This window comes from Scyliorhinus torazame, chromosome 1 (assembly GCF_047496885.1).
Source record: "Scyliorhinus torazame isolate Kashiwa2021f chromosome 1, sScyTor2.1, whole genome shotgun sequence".
NCBI classification, from domain to species: Eukaryota; Metazoa; Chordata; class Chondrichthyes; order Carcharhiniformes; family Scyliorhinidae; genus Scyliorhinus; species Scyliorhinus torazame.
The window spans coordinates 229639732-229659187 of record NC_092707.1 but is presented as its reverse complement, the minus strand read 5'-3'; the positions used below and the strand labels follow the sequence as shown (position 1 = coordinate 229659187).

The 19456-nt window shown below is 51.5% G+C and overlaps 1 protein-coding gene across 1 annotated transcript in view; it reads left to right on the top strand.

Moving 5' to 3' along the window:
• LOC140419367 (5'-nucleotidase-like) overlaps positions 1-19456 on the top strand; it is a 260027-nt gene that overhangs the window by 53915 nt on the left and 186656 nt on the right. The window contains exons 2-3 of the mRNA XM_072503244.1: positions 2884-3106; positions 3185-3373. Of these exons, the coding sequence (XP_072359345.1) occupies positions 2884-3106; positions 3185-3373 (412 nt within the window). The remainder of the gene's footprint in view (positions 1-2883; positions 3107-3184; positions 3374-19456) is intronic.

Genomic DNA, 19456 nt, shown 5'->3' with positions numbered 1-19456 from the left:
CAAGGTGGATACAGAACTGGCTAGGTCATAGAAGGCAGAGAGTAGCAATGGAAGGATGCTTTTCTAATTCGTGGGCTGTGACCAGTGGTGTTCCACAGGGATCAGTGCTGGGATCTTTGCTGTTTGTAGTATATATAAATGATTTGGAGGAAAATGTAACTGGTCTGATTAGTAAGTTTGCAGACGACACAAAGGTTGGTGGAATTGCGGATAGCGATGAGGACTGTCAGAGGATACAGCAGGATTTAGATTGTTTGGAGACATGGGCGGAGAGATGGCAGATGGAGTTTAATCCGGACAAATGTGAGGTAATGCATTTGGAAGGTCTAATGCAGGTAGGGAATATACAGTGAATGGTAGAACCCTCAAGAGTATTGAAAGTCAAAGAGATCTAGGAGTACAGGTCCACAGGTCACTGAAAGGGGCAACACAGGTCGAGAAGGTAGTCAAGAAGGTGCACGGCATGCTTGCCTTCATTGGCCGGGGCATTGAGTATAAGAATTGGCAAGTCATGTTGCAGCTGTATAGAACCTTAGTTAGGCCACACTTGGAGTATCGTGTTCAATTCTGGTCGCCACACTGCCTGAAGGATATGGAGGCTTTAGAGAGGGTGCAGAAGAGATTTACCAGAATGTTGCCTGGTATGGAGGGCATTAGCTATGAGGAGCGGTTGAATAAACTCGGTTTGTTCTCACTGGAACGAAGGAGGTTGAGGGGTGACCTGATAGAGGTCTACAAAATTATGAGGGGCATAGACAGAGTGGATAGTCAGAGGCTTTTCCCCGGGGTAGAGGGGTCAATTACTAGGGGGCGTAGGTTTAAGGTGAGAGGGGCAAGGTTTAGAGTAGATGTACGAGGCAAGTTTTTTACGCAGAGGGTAGTGGGTGCCTGGAACTCGCTACCGGAGGAGGTGGTGGAAGCAGGGACGATAGTGACATTTCAGGGGCATTGTGACAAATACATGAATAGGATGGGAATAGAGGGATACGGACCCAGGAAGTGTAGAAGATTGTAGTTTAGTCGGGCAGCATAGGCGGCACGGGCTTGGAGGGCCGAAGGGCCTATTCCTGTGCTGTACATTTCTTTGTTCTTTGTTCTTTGAGAGTGACTCCCCTCAACATTAAGGTAACATTTGACCGAGTATGACATCAAGGAACCCTACCTAAACTGGAGTCAATGGGAATCAGGGAGAAAACTCTCTGCTGGTTGGAATCATACTTGGCACAAAGGCAGATGGTTGTGGTGGTTGGCAGTCAATCATCTCAGCTCCAGGACATCACTGCAGGAGTTCCTCAGGGTAGTGTCCTAGGCCCAACCATCTTCAGCTGCTTCATCAATGACCTCACTTCCATCTCAGGTCAGAAGTGGGAATGTTTGCAGAAGGCAATGTTCAGAACCATTCACGACTTCTCAGCTAATGAAGCAGTCCATGTCCAAATGCAGCAAGACCTGGACAATATCCAGGCTTGGACTGACAAGTGGCAAGTTACTTTTGTGCCACACAAGTGCCAGGCAATGACCATCTACGACAAGAGAGGATCTAACCATCGCCCCCTTGACATTCAATGGCATTACCAGCACTGAATCACCACAATCAACATCCTGGCTGTTACCATCAGAAACTGAACTGGACTAGCCACATTAATACTGTGGCTACCAGAGCAGGTCAAAGGCTAGGAATCCTATGGCGGGTAACGCATCTCCTGACCCCCAAAGCCTGTCCACCATCTACAAGGCACAAGTCAGGAGTGTAATGGGATACTCTCCACTTGCCTGGATGAGTACAGCTCCAACAACACCCAAGAAGCTCAACACCATCCAGGACAAAGCAGCCCGCTTGATAAGCACCCCATCCACAAACATTCACTCCCACTGCCATTGAAGCACAGTAGCAGCTGTGTGTGTGTGTGTGTACCTTCGACAAGGTGCACTACAAGAACTCACCAAGGCTCCAAATGCACCACCTTCAAAACTGATGACTGCTACCATTTAGAAGGAGAAGAGCCGCAAATGCAAGGGAACCCCACCACCTGGAGGTTCCCCTCCAAGTCACTCACCTTCCTGGCTTGGAAATATATCGCTGTTCCTTCACAGTTGCTGGGGCAACATCCTGGAACCCCCTCCCTAAAAGCACAGTGGGTGTACCTTCACCACAGAGATTGTAGTGATTCAAGAAAGTAGCTCACTAGCGCGTGTCCAAGGGAAGTTAGGGATGGGCAATCAAGACTGGTCTAGTCAGCGAGCCACAAATAAATAAATAAATAAATAAAATGCTGGACAATACAACGGCAACTCACCATTAATGGCGGAAGAAGTCAATCTTTCCAGGTGCTCACCACTTGTGCGCAGTTATGAATATGAACGTTCTAACTTTGCCCTGGCAGGAACTTAATCCTCATAGGTGGCCTTTTAATCATCAAGCATAACATGCAAAAATATAAAAAAAGGACTTCCCAACATTGTTCATCAGTCAGCTCGATCCACCAAAAAAGCACCAGAAGCATAATTGCTGAAGTTCAACCTGCATCAGGAAGCTGATTTCTGGCCTTAACCAGATTTCCTTCTCCTGTCTGCCTTCTCCCCATTGCTGAAAGCCTATATCATTCTGGCCAGAACTTGCGGTGTCCCCAAATACAAGCTATCTTATTTCCCTTGCAGTTTGCTCTGTTCATGACTAACTGTAAAATGAACATACAATTTAACCAGATGCGGCCCTCCATCTCCATTTTCACTAACTGTCTAACACAAACAGATTGAGCACTGTAGTCATACAGGAAGTTAGAATCAGACTGAATTCAGTTCCACAGACTGAAGAGTTTTGCTGCCCTGAATGTTTTTGCTCTTGTTTTAACTTTGTGACTTGACTGTTGTTGTGTTCTTCAGGCTCTGGGGAATCATGAATTTGACAATGGGGTGGACGGCCTCTTGGGCCCCTTTCTTCAGAAAGTTTCTTTCCCAGTGCTGAGTGCGAATATCAAAGCAGATCAACAGTTATCACCACAGATCTCCGGCTACTACCATCCTTTTAAGATCCTGACTGTCAATGGGCAGAAGATTGGTGTGGTTGGATACACCACCAAAGAAACCCCAATACTTTCAAGTCCAGGTAGGTACTGATTGAAGCTGAGGTTCACTGTGTTGTGGAGCTTTGAAATGGACACCAACTTTTAAAAATATATTCCAGGGCCCCATCTAATCTTCGAGGATGAAGTTGAAGCCGTGCAACGGGAAGTTGACAAGCTCACAGTTCTGGGGGTTAACAAGATTATCGCCCTGGGTCATGCAGGATTCGAGACGGACAAAGAAATTGCAAAGAAAGTGAGAGGGGTCGATGTTGTCGTGGGAGGACATACCAACACTTTTCTTTACACAGGTAAACGTCTCAGCCAACTCTCTCTGTCGGGTATACCAAAGTTATCGGGTGGAATTTTCTCCAAATTGGACTGATTGTCAGATTCAGACTGAAAACCAGGCTTGTGTCTCTCCAGATGCACAGCTGGAATTTCACTCCAGGTTTTTTGGCATTCAATGCACAGAGAATCAGAGGGCCAGGTTTGAGCCATCACTCTGGTGGGGTGGGGCCTGATAGAGCTGGATATCTTAAAGGGTGCACTGATACGTGCTGAATATAATCCCCCTCACCCCCACCCAAGCATCAGTGCAATCCCCCCGTAAACAGCGACGCACTCATGTTCACCTCCGCAGACATCGTGGAGCACTCCTCCCCCCCCACCACCCCCCCCCCCCCCCACAAGCATCGGGGCACTCATTCCTCCTACTTCCCCCCACCACAAACATCGGGGTGCACCTCCATCCCCAGCGAGTTGGTTCATGTTTGCCCAGTTTAGCTTAATCGTCCTTAACCAAGACCTCCCAAATAATGGTGGAAAATTTCCATGAACAATATGAGAGATAACTCCACTTTCTTCTTGTTAACGTCCACAGTCACCTGGATGAAGCCCTTCAGTGGCACAACCTCCTCGGTAAATATCCTCAAGACCACATCAGATGGTTGCAAAACAGATAATTCAGTTTCTGATGGTATATCGATTCAGGAATAAGTAATACTGTAGCGCCTGTATCCTAATAGTGTTCCCATTTAATTTTGGATAGACCCAAAATCATTGCTGCTCTCCTGATACTGGCTAGAACGCTGAGCTTACATTTCTTCAGCTGACTTGACACTTTGGTACTTAACTGGTAAACTTGTTCTGTAGACTTTGCAGTATTTTTCTTGGGACACTTTGTATGTGCTGATGAAGGTTGGCGTGAGCAACATACCTTGGCAATGAGACCAACATTACCACAATTTTGGCATTTTCCCTGCTCCAACAATCTCCGAACGCATGAACCACTTGGTTGCAGCGATGACATGGTAGGTTCCTGGTGGACCTGCTTCTCACAGACTCCACCTTATGGACTTTAGCTCGAACTCTAATCAGCGAAGCTTCTCTCCACAGCAAGTCCCATAGACATTGTGATTTTTATAGCAGAGTTTAGTGTTAATGCACCTTCAGTCAACAATTTCCTTTGACTGGCTTCATTCCTGAGGCCACAAACTAATCGATCACCAAGTGTATCATCCAAAGTCTGACCAAATTCACAGTAATTTGCAAGCTTTCCTAGTGATGTAATAAATTGTGGCATGTTTTTACCTTCCTTCCGTGCACAACAGTGAAAGTGGAATCTTTCAGCTATTAATAGGGATGGGTAGAGGAATGTTCTTGCAAGCAGTCATTAACTCATCATATGATTGTCTCTAGCTTTAGCTGGGTGTATTAAATTCTGTAGTAACAGGAATGTTTTCCTCCCAACTGAGCTGAGAAAGGTGGCAGTCTGCAGATCTGCTGGTGTCTGATTGGCTTTAAGGAACAATTGGAACCTTTCCTCAAAAGAGTTCCATGTCTCCTCCTCCTTATCAAGTGCGTCCATTGTGCCTTAACATCCCACCATTTTTGGATTGCAGCTCCCTGATCTGTGCTATTCAGCCTTCAGCCTGTCTTCACTGCCATGTATTTTCTTTCCGTTTAATAGAGACAAACTCGCAGTGCACAAGCAGACTGGCTGTTTCTGTACCTCACTATCGATTCCCGGCCAGTAGGCACAGCCCATAGGTTCGCCTTCCCCAGGCCCGTTTCAGTGTTTTGTGTGTGGTCTGTGTTGCTCTACCCACTACAATAGTAAATGTATGAAAACTCCGATCCTGTGTTTGAAGTGACCCCTCAGTAACTTGCAGGTATCTGATAGTATTTTATTTAAAACCCCATTTAATTGCAGCAGTGGTTGTCGCGATCGACTGGACGATTCACCAACCCCCTGCTACAAACAGTGCGGTGGCCAAATATTTACTTACAACAATGATTTCACCTTGGATGATATTTCTCCTGGCCTCCCTCCCAATGTTGAATGGACCTAAATCTCCATCGCTGATTCCTTCTTCTGGCTCACATTTTCGTCAAAAGTTGCTTTTCTCTCATTTTCTATATGGCCCAGATATTGTCGCCGGTTTCTCTTTTGTTACACAATGATAGTATCCCTAAAGTGCAGAAGGAGGCCATTGGGCGCATTGAGTCTGCAATGACCCTCTGAAAGAGCACACTACCTCAGGCCATTCCCCCATCCTATCCCTGCAACCCTGGAACCTCACCTAATCTTTGGACACTGAGGGGAAATTTAGCATGGCCAATCCACCTAAGCTGCACATCTTTGGACTGTGAGAGGAAACCGGAGCACCCGGAGGAAACCCACGCACACACGGGGTGAACGTGCAGACTCCAGACAGAAAGTCACCCGAGGCCGGAATTGAACCCGGGTCCCTGGCGCTGTGAGGCAGCAGTGCTAACCACCGTGCTGCACAATGTTATGTTCTTTGTTGTAGCTGAAACGAGAAAGAATCAAAGATGTCACACATCGAGTACGTATAACGTAGTGCAAGGGGTTTATTTACAAGGTGCTGCTCAAGCAGGATACAATGATGAACTCCGCAAAAGATCGGACACCATTACAAAACACTTAACATTACACCAGTCAGTAGTGTTACCCTGATACATAATACATTCCGTTATTAGTGCCTCGGAGCAGATTGTATTTTATTTGAGTTCTTGATCTCAGTTCAGTGTTGATTAATTATCAGTTTCAGTTTGTTCCTAAGTATGTGTCATATAAGTTACCAGAACAAAGAACAAAGAAACGTGCAGCACAGGAACAGGCCCTTCGGCCCTCCAAGCCTGCGCCGACCATGCTGCCCGTCTAAACTAAAATCTTCTATACTTCCGGGGTCCGTATCTCTCTATTCCCACCCTATTCATGTATTTGTCAAGACGCCCCGTAAACGTCACTATCGTCCCTGCTTCCACCACCTCCTCTGGCAGCGAGTTCCAGGCAGCCACTATACTCTGCGTAAAAAACTTGCCTCGTACATCTCCTCTAAACCTTGCCCCTCGCACCTTAAACCTTTCCCCCCTAGTAATTGACCTCTCTATCCTAGGAAAAAGCCTCTGGCTATCCACTGTGTCTATGACCCTCATAATTTTGTAGACCTCCATCAAGTCGCCCCTCAACCTCCCTCGTTCCAGTGAGAACAAACCAAGTTTATTCAACCTCTCCTCATAGCTAATGCCCTCCATACCAGGCAACATCCTGGTAAATTTCTTCTCCACCCTCTCCAAAGTCTCCACATCCTTCTGGTAGTGTGGCGACCAGAATTGAACACTATACTCCAAGTGTGGCCGAACTAAGATTCTATACAGCTGCAACATGACTTGCCAATTTTCATACTCAATGCCCCGGCCAATGAAGGCTAGCATGCCGTATGCCTTCTTGACTACCTTCTCCACCTGTGTTGCCTCTTTCAGTGATCTGTGGACCTGTACACCTAGATCTCTTTGACTGTCAATGATCTTGAGGGTTCTACCGTACACTGTATATTCCCTACCTGCATTAGATCTTCCAAAATGCATTACCTCACATTTGTCCGGATTAAACTCCATCTGCCATCTCTCCACCCAAGTCTCCAAACAATCTAAATCCTGCTGTATCCTCTGACAGTCCTCATCGCTATCCGCAATTCCACCAACCTTTGTGTCGTCCGCAAACCAGTTACATTTTTCTCCAAATCATTTATATATACTACGAACAGCAAAGGTCCCAGCACTGATCCCTGTGGAACACCACTAGTCACAGCCCTCCAATCAGAAAAGCACGCTTCTGTTGCTGCCCTCTGCCTTCTATGACCTAGCCAGTTCTGTATCCATCTTGCCAGCTCACCTCTGATCAGTGTGACTTCACCTTTTGTACCAGTCTGCCATGAGGGACCTTGTCAAAGCCGTTACTGAAGTCCATATAGACAACATCCACTGCCCTACCTGCATCAATCATCTTTGTGACCTCCTTGAAAAACTCTATCAAGTTAGTGAAGCACGACCTCCCCTTCACAAAACCGTGCTGCCTCGCGCTAATCCGTCCACTTGCTTCCAAATGGGAGTAGATCCTGTCTCGAAGAATTCTTTCCAGTAATTTCCCTACCACTGACATAAGGCCTGTAGTTCCCTGGATTATCCTTGCTCCCCTTCTTAAACAAAGGAACAACATTAACTATTCTCCAGTCCTCTGGGACATCACCTGATGACAGTGAGGATCCAAAGATTTCTGTCAAGGCTTCAGCAAGTTCCTCTCTTACCTCCTTCAGTATTCTGGGGTAGATCCCATCAGGCCCTGGGGTCTTATCTACTTTAATATTTTTCAAGATCTCCAACACCCCGACTTTTTGGATCTCAATGTGACCCAGGCTATCTACGCATCCTTGTCCAGACTCAACATCCACTAATTCCTTCTCTTTGGTGACTACTGATGCAAAGTATTCATTTAGTACCTCGCCTATTTCCTCTGGCTCCACACATTGATTCCCTCCCCTATCCTTCAGCTACCAAGCAACCAGCAATCAAGAAGTTGAGTATTGGAGTCAGAAAAACAAGCAAATCTCCCTCCCTTCAGTAATTTACCGAATCATGCAGCATGATTGTGGTAATACCAGGTATTGCGGTACCTGAGAGGTGGATGACCATTGGTTAGACCCAGGAGTCTACCATTGGCTGATGTACATAGCTCCGCCCTGAGAGGCGGAGTATAAGAACCGGTACCGTCCCAGCAGCCTTCACTTTCTGTATCGAAGCTGCCGGGGAAGTGTTCTAGCAGATTAAAGCCTTCAGTTATGAATCACTTCATCTTGAGAGTAATTGATTGCGCATCAATTTAATCTGCTACAACTTCAGTTGGAAGGATGGATCTCCGTATCAAACCAGAGTGCCTTCAGCTCAGCCCCCACGCAGACAGCTCTGCTGCTATTTTCAAACATTGGCTGGCGTGCTTTAAGGGCTACCTCTACACGGCCGCCGACACCCCCACGGAAGGACAACAGATGCATCTCCTATGCTCATGGGTCAGCCCTGGGATCTACCCTCTTATCGAGGAGGCGGAGAATTATGCTGCCACGATCGAGCTGCTAGAAGGACAGTATATCCGCCCTGTGAACCAGGTCTATGCTCGTCACCTGCTGGCGACTAGGAGGCAAAGCCCCGAGGAAACGTTGGAAGACTTCTACCGGGAGCTGCTGGTGCTGGGCCGAAACTGTGGCTGCCCGCCAGTTTTGGGGAGCGAGCACACGGAACGTTTGATCAGGGATGCTTTCGTGGCAGGTATGACCTCCCCCGATATCTGCAGAAGGCTCCTAGAAATCGACACTCTGGGACTTACAGAGGCACGGGTCCTGGCAGGGTCCATGGACGTTGTCTATAAAAACGCGCTGTCCTTTGCACCCGATCACGCGGCGGCCCGCTGGGCTGCATGGCACCGCGTAGCGGTGGCCCCTCAGACCTTTCCCCTGACCCCGCAAGCCTGCGCGGCGAGACGGCCCGCTAACGCCGCCGGACACCGCTGTTTCTTCTGCGGGCAACCGAATCATCCCCGCCCGCGCTGCCCGGCCCGCACCGCCACCTGCAAAAGGTGCGGCAAGAAGAGCCACTATGTGGGGGTCTGCCAGGCCGCGGTCTCTAGCGACTATCGGCAACCCCCCTTTCAGGCCCCGATCGCCCAGTGCTCACCGCCACCCCCCTATCCTAAGGCCACGTGCGACCCGCGGGTGTGGCCATTTTGCCCCCCGGACGCCACGCTGTACGGGTGGGTGCCGCCATTTTGTCCCTCGCCGCCGCCATCTTCTTCATCCCCGGACACCATATGCGACCCATGGGTGACGCCATCTTGGATGGGGCCCCAGGCCCCCAGCACAGCCGACTACATGCTGCCCGACCATAACTCTCAATTACTTCAGCCGGCCTCGGTGACTCTGGACCAGAGTCGGCCCCGGGCGCTTGCAACAGCTACAATGACGATCTCCATCAACGGCCACGAGACGTCATGCTTGATTGACTCTGGGAGCACGGAAAGCTTTGTTCACCCCGACACGGAAGTCCTCCTCCGGGACCTCGCTCCCGACCTGGCTAGCGACACCCGGACCCATCCTGCTTCGGAAACATGTGAGGGCGCACAAGTCGGACCCGTTGGTCGAGAGGGTCCACCTGCTGCACGCCAACCCCCAGTATGCCTACGTAGCGTTCCCTGATGGCCGCCAAGACACGGTCTCCCTTCGGGACCTGGCGCCCGCCGGAACCCCACGCGCACCCGAACCAATGCCCTCACCCCCACCCTCCCCACAGCACCTAACTGGAGGGTCAGTACTCCCGCCGCTCCTGCCTAGGCCCGAACACACACTGACGCCCCCTACAGGCGCATTCCCCCCCCTGTCCACCTTTTGCCCCAACAGCGCCGCCTAAGGGTGACAAAGCTGCCTGGGAGGACGACATCACGCTCCCGGAGTCGCAACCGCCGGGACCCCCATCAGAATCACCACCGAAGCCCAGGCGCTCCAGAAGGACGACCAGGCCACCCGATCGACTGATTGCTGCACTATGAACACTTTGTTAATACCCTCGACATCACGGTACCTCCATACCTGGTCATACCACGTGAAAGGCGACTATTAACGCTGGCCATCACCCCGCCGGGCTCTTTTTTAACAGGGGGTGAATGTGGTAATACCAGGTATTGCGGTACCTGAGAGGTGGATGACCATTGGTTAGACCCAGGAGTCTACCATTGGCTGATGTACATAGCTCTGCCCTGAGAGGCGGAGTATAAGAACCGATGCCGTCCCAGCAGCCTTCACTTTCTGTATCGAAGCTGCTGGGGAAGTGTCCTAGCAGATTAAAGCCTTCAGTTATGAATCACTTTGTCTTGAGCGTAATTGATTGCGCATCAATGATTTAACGGGAACATGTTGAAATGTTATTTTGGGCATGATTAGCGGGGTGTTTCATGATGGCCACGTTGGCAAGATTGCGGCCGTATTTAACAGCACTTAGTTCAAGAATTTAGCCCCCACAAGCTTCTCGCCGTTACTGGATGTCTCTCCGTCTGGCTCGCCAGGCTCATGCCTCAGTGTCTCGCCACTAACAAGTAGAGGCTGCTTTTAAACGCTCCCTCATCACTCATTCAGTCAACACACAAGCGTGGCAGCACGCAGACCTGTTCCTCGTTTTGATAAGGCCGCCCCGGCCAGGTTTCTCGATGCTGTGGATGTGAGACGGGACATCCAGGGCTGGATTCTCCGATTCTGGGATTATGTCCCCATACCGGCATGGGAACGGTGGTGTTTTACGCCAGAATAAATGGCGCAAAACGGCCACCGATTCCCGTTTTGCTGGGGGCTAGTAGGACAGCAGCGTACAGCACCCGGCTCTAGCCACCGATATGCCCTGGAGAATTGCCAGGTCCGTGGCCGCGCATGTGCACAGCGGCAGCCTGCAGTGTCCGCGGCATGCAACATGGCCGATCGCTGACCCGGCCCGCAAAATAGTCCCCCCCTTCGCCCGGCTCGTGCACCCCGGACCACCCCCCTCCCCCACAGTGCCCTGAGCCCCCAATAATGTCCCCCTCTGCCCGTGGATCGGACTTCCCCTTACTGTGGTGGCGCTGGACTGAGTCCGTAGCCGCCACGCCGGGTTCCCGATGGGTGAGACCACATGCAGCTGACGCCATTGGGATCTCAGCCGGTCGGGGGTGGAGCATCGGGGCGGGCCTCAGGCAACATCCTGAGGCCGTCCATATGTGGCGTGGTGTACTCTTTGAGCACACCTTGGAAAGGGCGGAGCATCACAAAAGCTGCACCGCCCCGGATTTGGTCGGGAACGTGGATTCTCCCGCCAGTCGCCGAACGCGATTTCTGCGTCAGCGACTGGAGAATCCAGCCCCTAGTTCCCCAATCGGTTCGGACCAGCTGCAGGGCCAGCAATGCCACCTGGGAGGCAGTGGCAGCAGCTGTCAGTGCGGGCAGCATGACCAGGAGGACCGCCGTCCAATGTAGGAAGGAGGCCAACGGCCTCCGCCGAGCTGCAAGGGGAAGTTACCACCTCTCCTGGCATCAGTTCCACCTGCCACCCCTACAATTCCAAAACCCCACCCCTCCACCCCACAAATCAGTGGCTATGACTTTGCACACCCCTCACATCCAATCTTCGTGCTCCTCAACATCCCCTGGCACCCACCAACACAACCCCTTCATGTACAATTGCGGTGCCCACACATGCCACCTGTTCCATCAAATGCACGGTTCATAAAGTCCTCTCTTTGTCCCCACAGGAGAAGATAGCTCACAATTAGCAGACAAGGGCCAAGACAGGGGGCGGAGTGTCATTGATCCAAGACCTCACCCCGTATGAGGAACAGACCCTGGAAATCATGGGGTTGCCGAGGAGAGAGCAGTCACCGACATGAGGCCGGCCTGCGCCGCAGAGGTGACGACCCACTGCCCCTTCACCCAGATGACCTGTCTCAAGTGAGTTGTTCATGTCAGACAGCATTATCCTTCCCTCTCACTGATCATATGTCCATTCTCTTGCAGGATCTCCTTTGATCTGCCTAGATTGTACGCAGAACAATACTTTTCACTGTACCTCAATACACGTGACAACAAATCTAAATCTAAATCTGATGGGCCCGGGCCATCTGGAGTCATCCACCGGGCGCCCCCCCCTCCACCCTCCCCACCACCACCAGCACTCCCTGCCACCCACGAGAACTCCTTGGAGACCTCTGAGGTGACCACCATCGAGGCCTCACTGCTGTCACCCACACCTTCCACCAGCGCAGAGACACGCACCTCGGTGAGCAACATTAGTGGGCAGGCCTCTGAGCACAATCTGGTGAGCACCGCACAGTTGCTGATGCACATCAGGTGGAGACAGGAACATCCATGGGGACAGCAGTCTGAGGTCTGAGTCCCAGTCAGGTGCCGAGCCTCTGGACAAGGTTATCCCAGATCTAATGCAGATGCTAGGACACAGCCATGAGATTCAGCAGAGGATGTCAGCAACATTCCAGCGACTGCAAAGCTGATTGGATGAGTCCCAAAGTCTACAGTGCAGGAGATGATGCCGACAATGCGTGGCATCGAGGCCAACACTGCTCGAGTGGCAACCCCAGTTGAAAGCCTGCAGCATGACATCAGTGTCTTCAGTGGTGGTGTCCAAGGCACGGCTCAGCCTGTGATGACCATGGCTAAGGGCCTCGACATCATGTCCAAGTCAATTCTGGTTACGTCCCAGGTGCATGGGGATATTGCTCAGGCATTGCAGACCACGTCCCAGTTGTTGAGGGATGTGTCCCAGGCACAGCTGGACATTGCTGAGGTTCTTCGCAGCATGTCCCAGTCGCTGAGGGATGTGTTCCAGATGCAGCAGGATGTTCTTTGGGCTCTGTAGATCATGGCCCAGTTACTGAGGAGCATCGCTGATGGTGTGAACAGCAACGTGCATACAACAGGCAGACGCCAGGACTGGTCGAGTCAGATCACGCGGAGGCCTATGGAACTCACTCCAGCAGTCCCTATGTCCCATGGAGACCCCAAGAACCCTACGTGCACTGTCAGGCACGAGGAAGTGCCGGAGGTCAACCCCAGGGCCTGCCACCAAGGAGATGCCACGGTCACCAGTTCTTCCAAATCTCCCCCCACCCCGCCCTGACACCGGCGCATCTCAAGGACAGCGGGCAGAATAATAATCGCTTATTGTCACAAGTAGGCTTCAATAAAGTTACTGTGAAAAGCCCCTAGTCGCCACATTCCGGCGCCTGTTCGGGGAGGCCAGTCTGGGGATTGAACCCGTGCTGCTGGCTTTGTTCTGCATTACAAGCCAGCTGTTTAGCCCACTGTGCTAAACCAGCCCAGAACAGGGTGGCCCAGCAATATCAGTGACACCAGTAAGTTAGCCGGGGCCCTCCAGCTCCAGGCCCTCCAGAGGGCGTCCGCCAAGGGCATCAACGACCACAGGGCACGAAAAGCAATAGGCTAATTCCACCTCAGCTGTGCATCCTGGGGACACACCTAGACATAGCACTAGACCACGAAAGATCAAGGTTGAGGATCGCTGCGTGGGCACTGGGGAGCAGGGAGATGACAATCTGTATCTAGGTTCACGATTAAAGCATGTTACACCTGATACATGTGAATCATCTGTCACGTTAATCTTCACAGTGGGCTTGCCTACACGCCCACACCTATGTTGTGCTCCGGTCCCCCACCCCGTGGCACAGTGGTCCAATATCAAAAGCCTCCGATGCAGACCCATACAGAGGGTGGGTGTGAGCGCTGTCAGCAGAAAGACAGGAGTTTCCTGCCTTGTATAGTGACCCAGCTGACAGTGCTGACACAGGCCCATCACCCTGGAGTGATGTTACACTGACCCTGGGAGAGTGGAATAGGGTAGTCAGGGGGTGGGGAGGGTGGTGGTGGAAGGGTCAAGGAATGCTCGGGGGGAAAGAGGAGAATGGGGGAAGGAGGGGAATGGTGGGGAAGGAGGGGAATGGGAGAGAGGGGTGAATAGACGGATAAAGCCTTGTCCTTTGAAAGCGAGCGAGGATGAGGGTACCCCTGGTCATCCGGGCATTCCAGATCCTTGCCACTGCCTTTCTGCCACCCTCAGGCTCCTCCTGCGACCCTCCCTGGCCTGCCCCACCATCCACTCCTGGTCCGGCTCCTCCTCCTCAAGCATGTTTACCCACTGCTGTGCCAGGTTGTGGAGGGCACAGCAGACCACCACAATGTGGGAGACCCTCCAGGGGGAGTACTGCAGGCACCACCAGAGCGCTTCAGGCATCGGAACTGCATGTTGAGCAGTCCAATGCACCGCTCAATTACAGTACTGGTGGCAACATGAGCCTCGTCATACCAGGTGTCCGCCAAGGTCTCCAGCCTCCGCACTTGCGTCATTAGGCAGGACTTCAGTGGGCACCCCTTATTCCGTCAACAGCCAACCCATCATCCTGGGGTGGTCCTCGATGCTGTAGTGATATCTGAGTGTCCCAGGATGTAGCTGCCATGCACATTTCCTGGGAAGCTTGCACATACATACATGATCTGGAGGTAATGGTTGCACATTCAGGGAGTGGAACTATTAATGACTGTTCCTGTTAATGAAGGGAACTCCCCAATGCCCCAGTGCACACAAGGTGACATGCGTGCCTTCAATTAGCCCCTGGACCTGGGGCACCCAGGCGATGGCAGAGAATCCTGCTGCCCGGGCATCTTGGTGGGCGTGGTCCAGCCCAAGGTTAATATAGTCAGCTGCCCGGGCATACAGGGCGTCCGTGACTTTATGGATGCACTTGTGGGCTGCAGCTTGGGAAATGCCGCACAAGTACCCACTCAAGCCCTGGACTGAATCTGTTGCATAAAAGCTCAGGGCTGTGGTGACCTTCACGGCCACCGGGAGCCGGTGTCCTCTTCCTCTATGGAGTGACAAGTCTGTGAGGACATGGCAGAGGTGCCATACTGTCTCTTTGTTGAGACGGAGTCTCCTGTGGCACATTCTACCCTCCCTGTCCTCACAGGCCAATGACACCTGTATACCTTGGGCCATCACTGGCGCCCCCTCTGGGTACCCTCCCGGCTTGATGGCCGGCCTGGTATTCAGGGTGTGCGGAAGCCCCTTCCACACGGGGTGCTGCCTCCAGCCTACGTCGATGTTGCTGCATTCTCCAACACTGCAAGGACTTCCTCTGCTGGACCTAAACCACCATCCATTTTGGTTTCTGTAAGGAATTGGAGAAGGAGCTAGACTGACAATCAGTTCGAGCTTCCATCCCGGGGTCCTCAAATCCCCCAAGCCTCCCCCAGCCTTGCGTGTCCATCAGAGAGTGTTGTGCATCATTTTACTGTGCTGCGTTCTCCACAAACTGGCACTCCAATGGGGCGAGGGGATGGACAAGATGAGTAGCCCCTGGAGGAGGCAGAGGAAGACCATCATGCAGTGGGGAGGGCCAAAGCAGGAGGAGAACTCAGGGCACCCTCATTACCTCCTGCTTCACTGATGACTAGGATTAGGGTGACCACCAGAGACTCACCATGGGAGATGGTCCTTCCTGCCTGTTTGCTGGCGCTCATGTCCCAAACCTGATATGGCCCTTGTCATGGGAAAGGGATGCCTCTTATCCCAACAATGGAGGAGGAGAATGACGACTTGCAGTGAGGACGAAGCATTGCTCCTCAAAGAGCTGCTGCAAATGTCTAACAATAAGTCAGTATTTAAATTTGCCAGATACACAGCCTGGATCATTAGAATTAGCAAGAATCCAGTACAAATGAAACAATTAGAAAGTGGGCCGGCCAGTGAGGAGCCAATGGCATTTCAACTGCTCGCGGTGCACATCACGACTACGCCAGTTTGGAAGGGATGGAGAATCGGAAAACGGCATCAAACCGGCGGCGGCCCTGATTCCGGCATCGGAAGCGATTCTCCGCCTCCGATGGACCGAAAAGAGGGGATCAGTATCCGTTGGCCATAATGGGTGTGTCTACTAGGTCCCCGGAGGCCATTCCATTCAGAAACATTACCGCTAAAAGGGCCGTAGAGGAGTGAACCTAATTTTTTAACTAAACCTGGACTACCAAAAGAAATTCAATCAAATCAGGGATCCAATTTTATGTCGAATTTATTCAAAGAAGTTATGGGTAATTTAGGAATAAAGCAATTTGACTCAACTGATGATCATCTTGAATCACTAGGGGTGGTAGAAAGATGGCATCACAAATTAAAGACCATGTTGAGGGCCTATAATCAGGATTATCTAGAGGATTGGGATATTTGTACTATTTGCAATTAGGGATGCACCAAATAAATCAACTAAATTCAGTCCATTCAATTTGATTTTTGGTCATGAGGTGAGAGGAACACTTAAATTCATCAAAGAGAAATAGGGGCCTGGATTCTCCCATCTGAAGGCAGAGTGTTGACGCCGTCGTAAAAATTGTAGAGTTTAACGTCGGTGTCATCGGACCGCTATGTGTAGCGATCCTCTGCCCTACAGGGGGCCAGCACAGCACTGGAGCGACCCATGCGTCTCCAGCTGCCAATACCGGCGTCAATGCCGTGGGTCTGCGCATGTGCACTGTGGCCGACGCGAATGCGCGCATGCACACTGCGACCTGCGCGAATGCGCGCATGCACACTGCGACCTGCGCGAATGCGTGCACTGGCCCAGGCGCAACATGGCGTAGGGCTACAGGGGCTGGCGTGGAGCAAAAGAGGCCCCCACCACGAGAGGCCGGCCTGCCGATTGGGAGGCACCGTTCGCGGGCCAGGCCACGGTGGAGGCCCCCTCCTGGGTCGGAACCACCCCCACAACCAGGCCACCCGCGACAGGATGGATGCTGAGGTCCCGCTGTGTAAGACCAGAGGCGGGATTCTCCGCAATCGGCGCGATGTCCGCCGACCGGCGCCAAAAACGGCACGAATAAGTCCGGCATCGCACCGCCCCAAAGGTGCGGAATTCTCCGCATCTTGAGGGGCCGAGCCCTCACCTTGAGTGGCTAGGCCCGCGCTGGACTGATTTCCGCCCCACCAGCAGGCGGGAAAGGCCTTTGGTGCGCCGCCAGATGGCGTGGAAATGACTTTGCCGTGCGGCGCATGCGCGGGAGCGTCAGCGGCCGCTCACGGCATCCCTGTGCATGTGCAGTGGAGGGGGTCTCTTTCGCCTCTGCCATAGTGGAGACCATGGCGAAGGTGGAAGGAAAAGAATGCCCCCACGGCACAGGCCCGCCCGCGGATCGGTGGGCCCCGATCGCGGGCCAGGCCACCGTGGGGGCACCCCCCGGGGCCAGATCGCCCCGCACCCCCACCCAGGACCCCAGAGCCCGCCCCCGCCGCCTTGTCCCGCCGGTAAGAGAGGTGGTTTGATTCTCGCCGGCGGGACAGGCATTCCAGCAGCGGGACTTCAGGCCATCACGGGCCGGAGAATCACCGGGGGGGGGGGGGGAGCCCCAACCGGCACGGCACGATTCCCACCCCTGCCGAATATCCGGTGCCGGAGAATTCGTCAACCGGCGGGGGCGGGATTCACGCCAGCCCCCGGCGATTCTCTGACCCAGCGGGGGGTCGGAGAATCTCGCCCCAGATGTGAACAGCGCCGGCGGGACTCGGGCTATTCTGGGCAGCAACTCGGCCCATCCCGAAGCGGAGAATCGGCGGGTGGGGGGAGGCCGCGTAGAGCGGCCCCCGACCGGCGCCGGGGCGGAGTCACGCGAATCACGCCCGGCCCGGCGATTCTCCGACTTGGCGTGGGCTGGGAGAATCCCGCCCGGTGAGTCAGCGTTCAGAGACTAGTTTTGGACTATGTGTCAAACTTTACAGAGAGATTAACTAGGGCTGGTGAATTGGCTACAAAGTATTTAAAATTATCACAACATGTGATGAAAAAGGAGGCAGATAAGAAATCAACATTTCACAGATTTGTTCGTGGGGAGAAAGTATTAGTATTGTTACCAAAGGTAGGTGAACCATTAAAATCAAGATTTACCAGAGCTTCATAGAATCCCTACAGTGCAGAAGGAACCATCTGGACCATCGAGTCTGCACCAACACCTTGAAAGAGCACCCTACCTAGATCCTACCCCCGTAAATCCACCCAACCTTTGGACACTTGGGGGCAATTTAGCATGGTCAATCCACCTAACCTGCACATCTTTGGACTGTGGGAAGAAATGGGAGCACTCGAAGGAAACCCACACAGACACGGAGAGAATGTATAAACTCCGCACTGACAGTCACCCAAGGTCAGAATTGAGCCCGGGTCTTTGGAGCTGTGAGGCAGCAGTGCTAATGACTGTGCTGCCCTTATCAAATTGGAAAGAAATTGAGTGAGGTGAATTCTTTGATAAGAGTGCCAAATAGAAGGAAAACTCACAGAGTGTGTCATGTTAATATGCTCACAAGTCCAAAGATGAGCAGGTTAGATGGATTGGCCATGCTAAATTTCCCCTTAGTGTTCAAAGGTCAGGTGGAGTTATAGGGATCGGGTGGAGGAGTGGGATTAAGTTCTTACGGAGGGTTGGTGCAGCTTCAATGGGCCAAATGGCTTCCATCTGCACTGAAGGGGTTCTATGATTCGATGAAAAGGTACGTTGATAGTGAAGGAAAGAAGGAGGAGGCATTGGTTTGTGTAACTCAGGGAGAAGAGATAAACCCAGATGATTCTGAATTTGACATTCCTATAATTAGATTGGACAATGAGGACGTAATAAGAAATTGGGATAATTTATTGAGTTACTTTCTGACGGAAAACCAAAATGATCTAAGAGAGTTATTACAGTTACATAGAGCTGTTTCTGGGAATAAATTGGGAAGTTTGACAGTAATTATGCATGATATAGATGTAGGAAATGCTCTTTCAATTAAACAACTTCCATACAGGCTCAATCCACTAAAGTTAACACAGGTACAATGGACAGCATATTTAAAAATTATATAATCAAAGTGAGTTACAGCGATTGGAGCTCACCTCTTGTGATGGTACCAAAACCGGATAGAACACAACAAGTGTGTGTGGACTATAGAAAAGTCAATGCAGTTACCAAGTCAGATATGTATCCTATTCCTCATTTCAAAGACTGTGTTGCAAAGTTGGGACAAGCAAACTTGACTTTCTTAAAGGATACTGACAAGTAACTTTATCAGACAGGGTGAAGGAATTTTTGGCTTTTGTGATGCCAAATGGTCTGTTTCAGTTTAAGGTTTTGCCATTTGGAATGAAGAATGCACCAGCAATATTCCAAATATTAACCAACAAGGTAATTAACCAATTCAAGGTAACAATTGTGCAGTGTACATTGAAGATTTGGTGGTGTTCAGCCAAATGTGGAAGGAGCATTTAAACATTTAAAGGAATTATTTAATCAGCTACAGGAGGTTGGATTGGTGATAAATTTGGCTAAACATGAATTTGTGAAAGCTCAAATCACATTCTTAGGCCATACCATTTGACATGGTCAGATGACCTACAGAATGTGAAACCGAAAGCCATTGGAAAGTTCCCAATACCAACAATGAGGAGAAAGGTTCTGAGATTTCTGGGT